The sequence below is a fragment of the Ursus maritimus genome, unplaced genomic scaffold, assembly GCF_017311325.1.
Source record: "Ursus maritimus isolate PB19 unplaced genomic scaffold, ASM1731132v1 scaffold_3, whole genome shotgun sequence".
Lineage (NCBI taxonomy): Eukaryota > Metazoa > Chordata > Mammalia > Carnivora > Ursidae > Ursus > Ursus maritimus.
Window position 1 is genome coordinate 6,467,619 of NW_024425563.1, and position 14,788 is coordinate 6,482,406.

The 14,788-nt window shown below is 42.9% G+C and overlaps 1 protein-coding gene across 1 annotated transcript; it reads right to left on the reverse strand.

The window, feature by feature from the left end:
- Positions 1-5,265: 5,265 nt before the first annotated feature.
- LOC103668944 (GTPase IMAP family member 7) lies at positions 5,266-13,774 on the reverse strand. Its single transcript, XM_008697253.2, has 3 exons — positions 13,624-13,774; positions 13,408-13,514; positions 5,266-6,739 (listed from the first exon to the last, which is right to left on the reverse strand). The coding sequence occupies exon 3, from the start codon at positions 6,697-6,699 to the stop codon at positions 5,824-5,826; it is 876 nt and encodes a 291-aa protein (XP_008695475.1). The 5' UTR covers positions 6,700-6,739; positions 13,408-13,514; positions 13,624-13,774; the 3' UTR covers positions 5,266-5,823.
- Positions 13,775-14,788: the final 1,014 nt, after the last annotated feature.

The window sequence follows — 14,788 nt, forward strand, 5'->3', positions numbered from 1 at the left end:
AGAAACAAAACCTAAAAGCAAAACAAGCATCCATCGGTGCCCAGCTCCCCCTCAACTGCCAAGAGTCCCCTGAGGGTGGGCGGACAGCTCCTTCATCCCACCTCCTAAAGGTTCCCTTTCCCCAGTTCTGAGGCCCAGAAAGGGGCTATCCCTCAGGAGGCAGGTCTGAGCAGGCAGCTGGCTGGCTCTCAGAGCCCCTGGTCCTGACCTGGGTGCTGGCTTTGGGGCAGCAGACAGGGAGCTGTACTTCTTACATTTCCCTCGGCTTCCCACAGAACTAATCTGTCTGCTCACCCAACCCTCTCCCTGAATGCTTTAAGTTGGTTGATGCCTTCTCTAAACAGTGAAAGGAATAATTCATTGTTACAAATACCCTCTGGACAGCAATCCCTGAAAGATGCATTGATTTGTAGGGCTCGGCCTTCAAAACAGATTATGGGGCGCCTGGGTGGCCCAGTCGGTTAAGCAGCTGCCTTCGGCTCCGGTCATGATCTGGGGTCCTCGGATCCAGCCCCACATCTGGCTCCCTGCTCAGCTGGGAACCTGCTTCTCGCTATTTCTGCCCCTCCGCCTCATTGGTCCTCTCTCACAAGTGCACATGAGCTCGCTCTCTCTCTCCCTTAAGTCAATAATTAAGATCTTAAAAAAAAAAAAAAACCAGATTACAGCCTAACATCATCAAATACAGGAAACAGGAACCAACAAGAAATATAACATCGGAGAACAAGTATGCTGGCAGGTTTAAGATATACACCCAGAGGAGAGGTCCTCTCTCCACCAAATCACATGTTACCCTCTGTCCCCTCCCTTTTCTCTTACCTGGGAAATCTGGGTCCTGCTCCTTCTCTAACTTTGAAGGCAATGCCAAGCCACAATGTTGAGAAAAAGGAGAGAGGAAGTGAGAGGAGGAGCTCTCCAAACGTCTTCCCGTAAGAGACCCGCCCACTTCAGCATCTAGCAGCACACATGGAACGTTCTCAATCATGGGTTTGATTCGTGCAGTCCAACAGGGTAGCCATTAACCACATGGGCTATCGACACATGAAATGTGATCCGTGTGATTGCAGAACCGAATTCTTAATTGTACTTCCTTTGAATTAATTTTTTTAAGATTTATTTGTAAGTAATCTCTACGCCCAACAGGGGGCTCAAACTCACAGCCCCGAGATCAAGTGTTGCAAGCTCCACTGGACGAATCAGCCAGGTGCCCCTATTTGAATTCCTTTAAAGTTAAGTAGCCATGTCTGCCTAGTAGCTACCATATTCAGCCATGCAAAGACTCTACCATGAAGGATACCATATGGGTTAAGCTGTGACATTCTGGAAGAACCACAGGGTTGAAAGCAGAGAGCTACCAGCTACTCTGAAAGCCTGTGGTCCCTGACCCCACATCTCAGCACATCTGGCCATCCAGACCAACACCTGCCCCTAGAGCTTTAGGCCTGTACCAGCATAGGCAGTCCTCCCTCTTCTCCCTCCTCCCAGTGACTGGGGCAGGGAGAGCTGCAATTTCCAAGGTCTCATCTGCTTGAAGCAAGAGAAGGTAACTGATCTTCATGTCACTGATTAGATGGGTTCAGAGTCACCCTGTGAGATGGTGTTCAGACCATTTGCAATAGGCTAATCCTTGACATCTGACACTATCTACCATGAAAATGTAAACTGGGAGAGAATGCGGGGGGGTGAGTGGATCCCAGTTCCCTAGAGCTATGGATCCCAGTATAAAAGAGGTGATAATTTACAATCATACCCCATAACTGAGACTTTATTTGAAGTTGCATAGCATTTGAGTAATTATACAAACTGCTAACAATTCCAAAGAGACAAAAGAGAAGACAAAAGTATCTCTGAGGATAGCATGTGGTCGGCCTGTGCATACAAGCACGGGATAGCTACTCCTAAACAGGAAACAGGGCAGTGGAATAAATGGTGCACTAAGAGTGAGGATAAAGAACATTCCAGAACAATATAACCCAAATAAGAAGGACGACTCAGCCCTTCGGTGAGACAGGCAAACAAGAGCCAGTCAAAAGAACAGGCAGGGTGTAAACACAAGTCTGTGATTCCAAAGTGATTTAAAGAAAGAAAGGATAGGATTATATTTTGTTTCTAAGAATAAGCCCAACAGGAAGGTTTGTATCATTCTCTATTTAAGTGTGGGAGTGAGAGCAGAGATTGATGAGAAATATAATAGAAAAGTTAAGTACAATTAATCCCCAAAACCATTACTTGGATATTCTTTATTTGGGTTATAAGGCCCACTACACATAGGGATTCTCTATTAAGGCCCACATTTCTAGGAGCACCCAGGACCACGGCCTGAGCTGGAGTCAGATGCTTAACCTGCTGAGCCACCCAGGCGCCCCTGAAATGTGTGTAATTTTGACGGCTGTTCTCCGTGAGTGCAGGATTTCAGGTTAGTTGTTCTTTTCTCTCAGCACTTTGAAAATCTGCCTCCATTGTTTTCCTGGCTTCCTCTCACTGTGAAGTGTCCGGGGAGGGCCGCCTGGGCACTTCAGCCTGTAAGCATCCGCCTTCAGCTCAGGTCAGGATCCCGGGGCGGGTATCCCGCTCATCGGGGAGTCGGCTTCTTCCTCTGCCCCTCCACCCCCCAGCTCGCACGCTCTCTCTCTCTTAAATACATAAATAAAATCTTAGAAAACAAGAAGGAAAGAAATCACTGGGCACCCGGCCGGCTCGGTTGGTGGAGTGCACGAAAATATTTGGAAAAAGAGAAATTAGTGGGAAAGAGAGCGGAGGGTGTTTCCTACACACCTCACAGTACAGACCCCAGGAAGTGTGCGGCCACAGTCGAGGTCAGCCCGGTTCTCAGAAGCTTCTCACAGGAACGTCTCACAAGAGCACAAATTTGTTGTAAATATACCTGTGTGCGACCGCACTTCTTTCCTGTCTTCCCCACAACCACAGCCGGCTCTGTTCTTGTCTCCCCGGGCACATCAAGTTGCGGTCACTTCACAGGATCCGAGGGGAGGGTGCAAGGTATTCTTACTATGTTTCATTTCTATTTACCAAGAGACCAGGGATTTCAAGTTCAAGACGGCAAACTGGCCATAGGCTAATCATTGTAGAAAAGGGATTAATAGAAATTGTACACCATAGACATCCTCTCTTTCTATTTTTTGAAACTTAAAAAAAAAATCCGGGGCACCTGGATGGTTCAGTCGGTTGATTTTGACTTTTGATGTTGATTTGATTCTTGATTTTGGCTCGGGTCACGATCTCAGGGTCTCGGAATCAAGCCCGAAGTCCGGCTGCCTGCTCAGCACGGAGTCCGCTGCAGGAGTCTCCCTCTCCCTGTGCGCCTCCCCCACCTTGTGCACCCGCACACCATCTCTCTGTCTCTCTCTCTCTTTCACTCTCTCTCAAATAAGTAAACCTTTAAAAAAACAAAAAACAAAAAAAAAACTCTTCCTTTTGACACCTTCCAATATCTATCAAATTAGTTGAAGAACTAAACCTCACAAAACTCGTTCTCGCTCCTTCCTTTGCACGTCCTATATGGATCTTCTGGCATGTAGTGTTGGCCTGTGGGGATATTGGCAGTTATTGAAGACTCAGCTGAAAGTGAGGGAGATATTTATGTTCACATTCACCCCAAGCCTTTCACATAACCTTCAGACCCAAATGTCAAGTTAATGCAGATCATTTATTTACATTGGACCCTACCTTTGACAACTGATATTCAACTTGTCACAAACCTAACTGAATGCTGTTGCTCCTGACTCTACCTTTCCCCTGACAACCTTACTTGTCGCCCTTCACTTTCCCGTTTCTGAAAAGAAGCATGATCGTCCTACCCATCACCCATGTGGACACATCCTTCTCAGCGGACTTCAAGCCCTGAATTCTTCCTCACAACGAAGTACTTTTGAATGTAAGAATTGCATGACGGCAAAGAGCAGTTTGGTTCAGCGGTGTTATTAGACACATGTTATGAATATCTTTGCTTATGAGAGTTTTTTCTTCCATGTTGTTTTTACTCCATTCCTAATACTTGTGATGAACCTTAGAATGAGCAAGGATGTAGGATCTTATTTTTTCCAAATTCAATCTCTAATCCATCTCCCTTCACTGATCCACTAACACCTCAGTCATGTTCATAGTCAAAACAAAGGACGACTGTGAAAATTCTACTGATTTGATTTGGGGATGTCTGCAATCACTGTAAATGATAGAAAGCCACCCCTCTAACTTGGAAGTTTGTCAATTATTTTAGCAAGACAGAACCTTTCAAATACTCACTGCCAATGCCACAGCTTGGAAGGGGAATGAAGAGATTTTTCTGGTGGCAGAAAAGACTAGAGGGAATTTCAAACCAACAACAGCAATAAAGATCAGCGAATGCTCTGAAAGAGAAGTGGGATCCCCAAGATTTATCAATCAGAATTCTAGCAGCTAAAAGATGGCCCACTCTCATTAGGTTCTTGGGGGAAGTTTAGAGAAGGGACTTCCTACAAGCGTGGATACAGGGCTCTGGAAACGAAAAAGGGGAGTGTTAGTAACGGTGAGAAAATGATATCCCAACCCTAAGAGGGTGAATAGAGACCGGAACCCAGAAGGTGAGTTGGGTAGCGAGGCCACTGTGGAAGGAGCTGTCACCTTTGGCTTAGGGTTGCAGCTGGTCAGAGATGGCCTCACAGGGACAGAGAGGAGAACGACCACCCAGCCTTGCTTTTCTACTCCCCTGGGGTGTTCTACTTGGACTTCCCACGGCCAGGCCAAGCAGAAGTCAGAGAGCAAGCGATCCCACCGAGGTAGTCCATAGACATCAGCCTCCTAGGGCAGAGAGCTAGGGCGAAGACGGCTGGAGTGTGGGTCTGCAAAGGCCAGTGACAAATATTTGGCACAGAAGAGATTTTTAAGTTATAGTCAGACAAGAACAGAGAGAAAAGCAATAAGAGAATCTACCAACTTCCAGATCTCCATGAACCACAGACCCAGCTTTCCAGAGCAACCCGCTGCTTCACTAACAAATGTCCTGTAGACCAGCCTTGCAGCGGTACACGCCACCAGCGGCGCTAACACAAGATGTGTGCAGGATTTCTTGTTTGAATTTTCCCAAATTGAGGCTTTCAAATCTATATATCATTGCCTGAGAATGCCAATCTCGTCACTTCTTAAATTTGTCAGCACTGTGAAGACGGACGGGGGTGGGGAGGAATGGGAGGTGGGGGGGACCAACTGGAAGAGGTTTCATTCTGGTTAGCTGTCAGGACAGAACAAACCATTCTGAAGCTCGGTGGCTTAAAACAACAACCATCATTTATTTTTGTTTCTCATCAATCTGCAATATGGGCAGGACTCAGTGGGGATTGCGCATCTTTGCTCTTTGCAACTCTGTTCGACGCACGCTGGCAGGTGGAGAGCCTGCTTCCATGTCACCTTGCTTGCACGGTTGGCAAGTTGATCCAGCTGGGAGATAAAAGATAAAAGAAGATAAAAGGGGAGTCGGCCAGTGACATCAAGCTGGGGGCCTCTCAATGGGCAACATGGCCTCTCTCACAACGTGTTGGCCCAGTTCCAAGGGCAAACACCTCAGCAGGGCAGGGGGCATTTTCCATGTCTCGACTTAGAGTCCCAAGGGGTTGCTTCAGCCATCTGCTATTTATCGGAACAGTCACAAAGTCTGTCAATTCCAAGGCAGGGGACATAGGCCCCACAACTCAGTGGGGGAAGTAACAAAGTCAGATTATAAGAAGAATAAGTAGGATCGACTGTATTCTCACAGCCATCCTTGGAAACTACAGTCTATCGCTATTACATGACATAGTAAATTCAGAAGCAAAAGTGAAATTGACATGACTACCAAAACATATACCATGTCCTTGAAAGAAACCCCTTAATCTCATTAAAAACCTCATCAAATACACCCCTTTCAGCTTCTTCCCTAAGATTTTTAATTTTTTCTTCATATTGCATTTTCAGTGCTTTTATTTTTTCCTCTCGTTCTTGCTGTAATTTATGAGCACATTCCTTTCTTACTAGCATAATTTCCTTATGTAATTGATCAGTGTAGATTTTCTTCAGGACTTCTGCCTTTTGTTTCAGCCTTTCCTCTGTGTCCTTGTAAATGTCATCAGAAAAGTAAGCCCCGCCGTTTCTCCACACCATCTGCTCTATCAGCCCCACCAGCTCCTGCACTTGAGCTTCCGTCTCAGCTTCTGTGCCTCTGTTGTTGAAGGCACAGCAGCGGTTCCCACATTCCCTGATGACGCTCCTGAGGTTGACATCTGCCTCTGCTATATAGTCATCTAGGCTCTGACCCTCCAAGTTATCTTTGCGAGTGAACAAAACAATCATGTGCTTCATGGCTGCCTTCCCAAAGACAGCCTTGATCAATGCTACGGTCTTCTGCTCTTCATCCGTGTAGCGGCCCAGCTGCAGAACCATGACGATGGCATGGGGCCCAGGACAGGAGTAGAGGACACACTGGCTGATTTCCTTGCAGGTGGTTTCCAGGGTCTCTTTGGTGTCAAAGAGCCCCGGGGTGTCAACAATGAGAAGATTCCTCCCCTTCCATTCTCGGGATGCTTTTTGACAGTGTTTGGTAATAGCGTGGGGAGCAATTCTAGACTCAAATACTTTTCTCCCAAGGATGGTGTTTACTGTTGCACTTTTCCCATTTCCGGTTTTCCCAACCAGAACAATCCTCAGAGTGTTGTCCTGTGGGTCAGCCATGTCAATATCAATAGGCTCTGGGGCTTAGGTATCCACAAACCTTAAGGAAGGGAAGGAGAAGAAAAAGGGTCATTGGAGGTAAGTGGAAAACATTACCCCCTCTTTTCTCCTTTCTGTTCCTCCTTGAAAATATATAGTGGTCTACTATCCATGTTCATCCCATAAAGACAGAAAGATGGTTCAATCACCATGGAAGAAATAATAAAACAGGTAAAGAGTTTCCACACCAAAGAGTACGAGGTCCAGATGTTCAGGTTCAACTCTTCAGGTTAAGGTTCAATCCTTACCTTAAAGATCTAAGAATCTCCATGCTTCTTAAGCTATTCCTGATGATTTAAAAGGAAGGAAAACTTTTGATTCTTTCTATGACGCAGGTATGATACTGATCTTGAAGACTAACAAAGATTTCACCAATAAATAAAGCTACAGATCTGTCTCATTTGTGAATCCTAATACAAAAATCCTAAATACATTTTTAGACACTAACAAGTAATACACCATGATTCAATGTGATGTATTTCAGAAATCCTAGGGTGGTTCAATAGGAGAAAAAGGGTTGTTACAACACATTCCCATGAGTAGATTAAGAAGAAAAATACCTAGATGCAGAAAATACATTTCACCAAATGAAATACTGTTTCATATTTAAAGTATTTCAAAAAATTTGAGTTATTAGATACTTCTTTAATGTGATTTTAAAATATATAAATTTAAAATTTTTTGTCACCACTTTCTTTCCCCTGCTGCTAAAAGAGTTGACTATAAAATTCATTTGGATGAATAAAAAAGAAAATTAGCCTGGACAATCAAAAAAGAGAAGAATTGTGAGGGAGGACTGGCTCTGCCAGATAATAAAGCATTTTAGCCTCTATAGTTAAGGCAGTATGACATCAGGGTATGAACAGAGAGACAGAACAATGAAAACAACCCAGAAAATCAGAAACAGACCAAGTTGATCAAACTACATTCACAAATATTCAATTCGATTATATTATGCTACATTTATATTCAATAAGGCAGCATCTCACATCAATGGGGGGAAAGATGGACTAATAACCAGCACTGGGATAACTATAAAACCATACAGAAAAACACAAAACTGCACCCACTTTCTAATGCCATTCCAATTCTAAATAGATTAGAAATTTAAACATAAGAAAATTAATCCATATAAATACTAGAGGAAATGTGGGCAAGTTCTTTGTAACCTAGGGTGGGAAAATATTTCTAAGATTTTAAAGAGGGTAAGGAAAAAGACTCATAAATAGATTACATAAAAATCTAAAAGATAATGTAAGGTAAAGAACACTATAGACAATTAAAACACAAATGTCAAACTAGGGGGGAAGTTTTTCCTTCCGATATAAAAGAGGGTTAATTTTCCTATGATACAAAGAATAATGATGAATACAAGAGAAAATTAGCCAATTATACAGAGAATTCCTAAAAGTAGAGAAACAAAGGAGCAACACCATGATAGAAAATGGAGTAACACATATGAATAAGCTGTTCATAGGACAAAGTGTAAATGACCCTTGAATATATTAGGAGATATTAACACTCATTTAAAATAGAGAAAAAGAAATCAAACATAGAAAAGATAAGATAACTAAATAAAACAATTCAAATTACACTGAGATACTATTTCTCATCTACAGGTTTGGCAAAAATCATAAAATTTGCTGGTACAATATATAGTTCATAAAGGTTTAGAGGAAACAGGTCCTCTTCTCCATGGCTAATGGGAATAGAAAAACAGTCCAAAACCTACAGTGGAGAAGTTAGCATAGCATTATCTTGCAAAAGTACATGTGCATTTATCCTAGGAGTATTAGTCCCAATTTTAGGATATGTGCCTGTATATGAGGACAGGCTACCCGAAAATGTGCCACCTTGGCATGCTGATTATTTTAAATAAAAGTTGCTAAAGACACAGCCTGTTCAAGAAGGACACTGAGACCCTCCTATGTTTCCCTGCAAGGTGGAAACTAATCTCCCATGTGAAGGGTGCTCTCTCTGTCCCACGAGCTGAAGAGAAATCCTTATGACCAGAGATGGGCGATTTAGAGCCAAGAAGCTGTGCAGACAACTCTTGTTTCTTTGTACGCCTTTACTACCGCAGCCCAAAGCCTGTTGAGAATTCCTTACTAATTGAAGCTCCCCAAGTTACATTTTCTTTGTCTTGTCAATTCCTCCCATGTCTCTTGGTCTAATAAGTATAAAAACTGCTTGCCGTGGTCATTTCTTTTGGTCTCAGTTTCCTCACTGGGCCTCCTTGCACACTTTGGTTTTTTTTCCTCCTCTTAATCTGTCTCAAGTAAATGTAATTCTTAGTTCATCTGGAGGAACTTGAAGGAGAGAGGAGGAATTTTTCCTTCCCTACACCCCAAAGCTACACTGACAAAAATACAGGGGGAAAAATCTGCATAAGTCTATTCACTGTATCAGTATTTGTAATAGCAAAAGACAAAAATCTATCAAATGCCCACAAATAGGGGACTGGTTGACTAAACAAAGTATATCCGCACCGCGAAGTGTAGCGGGGAATGAGTACTATCTCTACATGCCAGTATGGAGACATCTCCAGAGTATTTCAATAGACAAAAAATGCAAAGTGCAGAAAAAAATGCATAGTTTACTACCATTTCTCTAATAAGGAGGAGCATGAAGTATATGTATAAACTACAATATACGTATTTCATGTACATGAAAAAGTAATGGCAGGAAAATCTGAAAAGTAAACAAACAAAAAAGCTACTTTTATGGGGATGGGAGGAACAGAGTGGAGGGGACAAGGATAGAAGCTGGAAACTACACTTCTTTAAATATACTTAGATTTCACAGATTTGATCTTGAAAGCATGTACAGGTATTCCCTGCTTTTTAAAAGTTTGAATTACTTGGGGCACCTGGGTGGCTCCGTTAGTTAAGCATCTGCCTTCAGCTCAGCTTATGATCCCAAAGTCCTGGGATCGGACCCCACATCGGGCTCCAGTCCAACTTTGGGCTCCCTGCTCTGAGGGGAGCCTGCTTCTCCCACTCCCTCTGCTGCTCCCCCTGCTTATGCTTGCTCTCTGTCTCTCTTGTTTCTCTGTCAAATAAAGAGATAAATAAATCTTCTAAAAAATAAGAGAAAATAAAGCTCAAATTACACCACTGTGGTTTTATGAAAGACCTACATGTGGACCTGTTTTTGCTAGCCAAAGTAAATTCAAAGAGGATTTTCATTTTTACAAAAAAAGCTGAAAGCAAAAACAGTGTTCAGCGTTTGTTTTACATTTAGATGAGCCACTGGAGGTGCAGCACATATCTTGGGCAGTGGGAGTGATGCTGCCAAGCCCCTTCCCCAGGAACCCCACAGAGCATCGCAGCATCCAGCTGCCAGAGCTTTGAGCCATGTGAGCATGTGGGCTTTACCTCAACTGATTTTGTGCATTTGATAGCAAGTTGTGTCTAAAGCTATCAGAAATGCATAAGGGAGGTGATTTTGGGGGGATCTGGGAATACCCCCCAAATTTTTCCATATAAATTAATGGTAATTATTTCCCTGCATTTTGGTTTATGAAAGATTTCATAGGTGCATTCTGCTTTCAGATAGTAGGGGAAACCTGTAAATAGTTTATATAATTAAACAACAAAAACTATATTTTAAAATACTAGTAAGGGGCACCTAAGTGACTCAGTTGGTTAGGCATCCAACTCTTGATCTCAGCTCAGATCTTGATCACAGGATCGTGAGTTCAGGCCCCACATTAGTTTCCAGTGTAAAGCCTACTTGAAATAAATAAATAAATAAATAAATAAATAAATAAATAAATATTAGAAAATACTCGTAATAATCAAAAGATAATGATACTTATAGTATTTGGTGTGATGGATAAACCACACAAAACATTGGTCAAAGAGCCTTCAAAATGCAGTAATTTCACTCTCCATCCCTAGTGGAATATACCATAAGGCCAACAAGAGAAAAAAATCTGCCAAAAAAGAAATCTGAAATTGTTTTCAGGAGTCCTATCCTGTTTTTAGCTTTGTGTGTGTGTGTGTGTGTGTGTGTGTGTGTGTGTGTGTGTGTAGTTATGAAGGTCAGTGACAAGGCCAGTGGCAATGAGCACCGTTAGGGAAAAGCACCATACTGTGCTTTTCGAATGCAATTTCTCACTAGAAACATTAGGACACTCAGGAGCAAGTGCTGATCCCAGGTCTGGGCTGGGAATTGCGCAAGTGGATGCTAGGCTGTCTCGTCAGACCATAAAGCAAGGATGCTAACAAAAATTACTCAGACCGTGGGCACCTGGTTGGCTCAGTCAGGAGAGCATGCAACTCTTGATCTCGGAGTCACATTGGGTTAGAGATTATTTTTAAAAATTATTTTTAAAATTATTTTAAAAAACTCGAATCTTGTCAAAAGGACTAAAGCGTCAACTTGAAGAGGTTCTGACAGAGATGGGGCAATTTGAGGATCCATAGAATAGTGTTTCCAATAGATTGAAAGAGATCAAATATGTTGAAATCCACAAATTCATAACAATATCATCATCTTAAAAGAAGTCACTTGTTCCCTTTGGGGTATGCTAGGAAATAATTCCATCATTCTGAACATGGACAAATAAAGGGAAAGAATCAAGCATGTCTTTTGTGTTATTTAACTGTACCTCAAGGAAGTGAAAGAACTGTGGAGGGGAAGTTTCTTTTATAGGGTTGTTCCATCTGATACATGAAGAAAGAATGATAGAATTAGATACCATAATTTGTGACCCTGAATGACACAGCTCTACTCTAGGCTGGCATTAGTGTCTGCTAAGTCACAGGAAGAGAGAGAAGCGAACACAATGGCCTTCTGATGTACGTTTACAACAGCTCCTGAGAAATAGTCCCACCCAAAGAACCAAGGAAACCTTAATCTGACCAAGCCTCTCCTTAGACATAAATTCATACAAAATGTTGAAACTAGAAGAGCAAGTTAAAGGACATCTTGAGGATTTAATCAACAAGATGTACACTGTCCAACTCTGTTGGACAAAAGACTGCCCTTTCTTATAAAACACAACACCAATTTCACAGACAGAAACAGGAAAGTAGAAACTTATACACTAAGCTCAACTGAACGATAGCAAATAATTGCAGTTTATGAACATTATTTGGATCTGATTTCAAACAATTTTTAAAAGTATGAGACCATTGGGGAATCTAACTATATCTGGTAATTTTGGAAAATTTCTAATTGCTCTTCAAAGTCTGAAAAAGTCATATTTTTAATGCTCTTTATCTTTCAGACATACATACTCAAATTTACTGACAAAGTGATACAGTGTCTGACATTTGCTTCAAAATAATCTGGGATGGGTGGGAGGGGTTTATCGATGAAACAAGATTTACACAAATTGATAATTGTTGAAGGTACATGGAGGTTCTTTATCTTTGAATGAGTTAAAAATCTCCCCCAGTTGTGGCGCCTGGGTGGCTCAGTCAGTTAAGCATCTGCCTACAGCTCAGGTCATGATCCCAGGGCCTGAGATTGAACCCCACATCGGTCTCCTTGCTCAAAGGGGAGCCTGCTTCTCCCTCTCCTTCCCCTCGTCTTACCCCTCCACCTGCTTCTGCTCTTTTAAATAAATAAAAATCTTTTATAAAAAGAAGTAAAAAAAATTTCCCACAAAAAAAATTTAACTTGTTCATAGTGCAACAACTACTGAATGTATACTGTCTACCAAGCACCCTGATAAATAGGTTTTGTACATTAACTCCTTTACTCCCCAAAAATACCTGCAAGGAACGTAATTTTATTACCCTAATTTTTTTCAAGATTTTATTTATTTGAGAGAGAGTGAGAGAAAGAGAGAGATCGCAAGCAGGGGGGAAGGGTAGAGGGAGAAGTAGAATCCCCCGCCAAGCAGGGAGCCTGATGCGGGATTCGATCTCAGGAGCCAAAGGCTCAGTCATGAGCCACCCAGGTGCCCTATTATTTTAATTTTTAAAGTTTATTTATTTATTATTTAACTAATCTCTACACCCAACGAGGGGCACCAACTCACGATTTCTGACATCAAAAGTCACACACACACTCTTCTGATGAGCCAGACAGGTACCCTTATTTTAATTGTTCAAATGAGGAAATTGATGTGGCTCAGAAATGCTGAGAGACTAGCCCAAGGTCACAGCGTTAATAGGCATTGGGCAGAGGAGGGATACAATTCAATGTCTGTCCGACCACCACACTCCTGCATAACCACTGCACACTATGGCCTCTTCCTGGTTCCTCCTCAGGTCCTTGATGCTACATTTCCACTTACACTGAATCGGGAACACAGTGAATCAGAAAATCAGAAATGAAATACACTCCCTCAGGGGAGGCCAAGGGAGATAGCCCACACTCTTTCCAGAAACAGTGAACTGGTAGCAAGCCTGGAATTAGGGAAGGCAACCAAAGGCTTTCGGACACATCGCGTCTGTAGAATAGCCACCTCTCCCCTCAGGGCGCTCCCCCCTTCCCTCATCTGCTACACTACCCGTCACACAACTGCTCTCCTTCCATGTTGCCAGGACTCAGCAAACTGAGTTTTGGCTTCCTGTGCCATTAGTGACTGGGGTATCCCTGGGAGAGTAACGAAACCACATTCACACAGGCTGGGATTCAGATTCGTTTTCAGGGAAGAGAGGGATTCGGACCCAGTGGTCTTTCAATTGCCTTTCGGCTCTAGAGACCCACCTCAAGGACCTCGATTTCCCACTGAGGGCAACGGATGGGTTGTCAGGCAGCACTCAGCGTCGTCACAACAACAACTGATGGAAGGTACCTTATTCAGCAAGTTTCTCCTGTGAAATACGAGACAGGTGGAATTGGGCACATCAGTCGAGTCCACCCCCATGCATACCCTGTGTCCCGCAGTATCTCACAGCTCCACTGCTCTGAGGCCCGGCTCACCTTTGGAAGAGTTGATGAGTTCTCAGGCTTTCTCCAAAGAAGCTGTTTGAGCTGGTGCTTTTGCTTTAACTGTCAGGAAAAAGTGTCCCTACCCTTTGAAGCCTCTGAGCCAGGAAGTTCTGATTGGGTGGAGCTAGTGAAGGAACAGTTTGCCTTTAAAGAGACAGAAATACTGTCCCATAATTGGGGGATGCTTTTAGTTTTGCCAGGTTGAAATCTTTTTCTACGTGTGCCCGCTACCAGACCAAAATTTCCAAAGCTATATTTGTTGTTTGGGGTTATAGCGGTGGGTCCAAAAGGCCCTTACTAAATGACCCAAAGCATGCACACAGGCCAGCCACGGTGTCTGATCATCTTCCCCAGATAGAGTGGGAGACTTTGGGGGTGATTCTGTGCAGAAGGAACTCAGATATGTGGCTTGCTGGCTCCAAATTTAGAGCCTGGGGATACTTCCCAGGGATTGTATGATATGGGTTTTTATTATAGTCTTTCATGAAAGTCTCACGTTACTCATTCAAAAATTAATAACACTCAGGCACAAAGCCAAAAGTCTAAACCTTTGGGAGCCAAGAGAAAAACCCAAACCTAGATCTAGATAAATTCAAAGCTCAATTTATGAAGACATTGCAGAAATAATAACAGGAAATGTAAATAATGGCTCCTCACACCGTCTACATATGTCACCTTGGTGTATCGGTTTCCTTTGCTGCCACAACAAATTACCAAAAATTACCAAAAATTAAGCCTAAAACAATATAAATGTAGTCTCTTACAGTTCTGGAGGTCAAGGGCCTTATCTTATGTAGATAAAATCAAGGTCTCAGCAGAGCTGGTTCTTTCTGAAGCCTCCAGGAGAGAATCCATCCTTGCCTCTTTAAGCTTCTAGAAGCTGCCAGCATTCCTTGGCTCATTGCCTCATCACACCAATCTCTGCTGCCTCCAACCCATTGCCTTCTTCCTCCTTTGACCTTCTTGCCTCCCCCAACAAGGACCTCTGTGACTACATCAGGGCCCACCCAGATAATCCAGAATAATCTCCTCACTTCAAAGTCATTAACTTAAGCACATCTGCAAAGATGCTTTGCCATCAAGTTACATTCACAGGTCCTAGGGATGTGGCTATCTTTCAGGGGGCCTCTCTTCAGCCTAGGACACTTGGGTGAGT

What these genes read in the sequence shown, in the direction of transcription:
- LOC103668944 (XM_008697253.2), bottom strand. Translation starts at nt 6,699, where the DNA reads ATGGCTGACCCACAGGACAACACTCTGAGGATTGTTCTGGTTGGGAAA.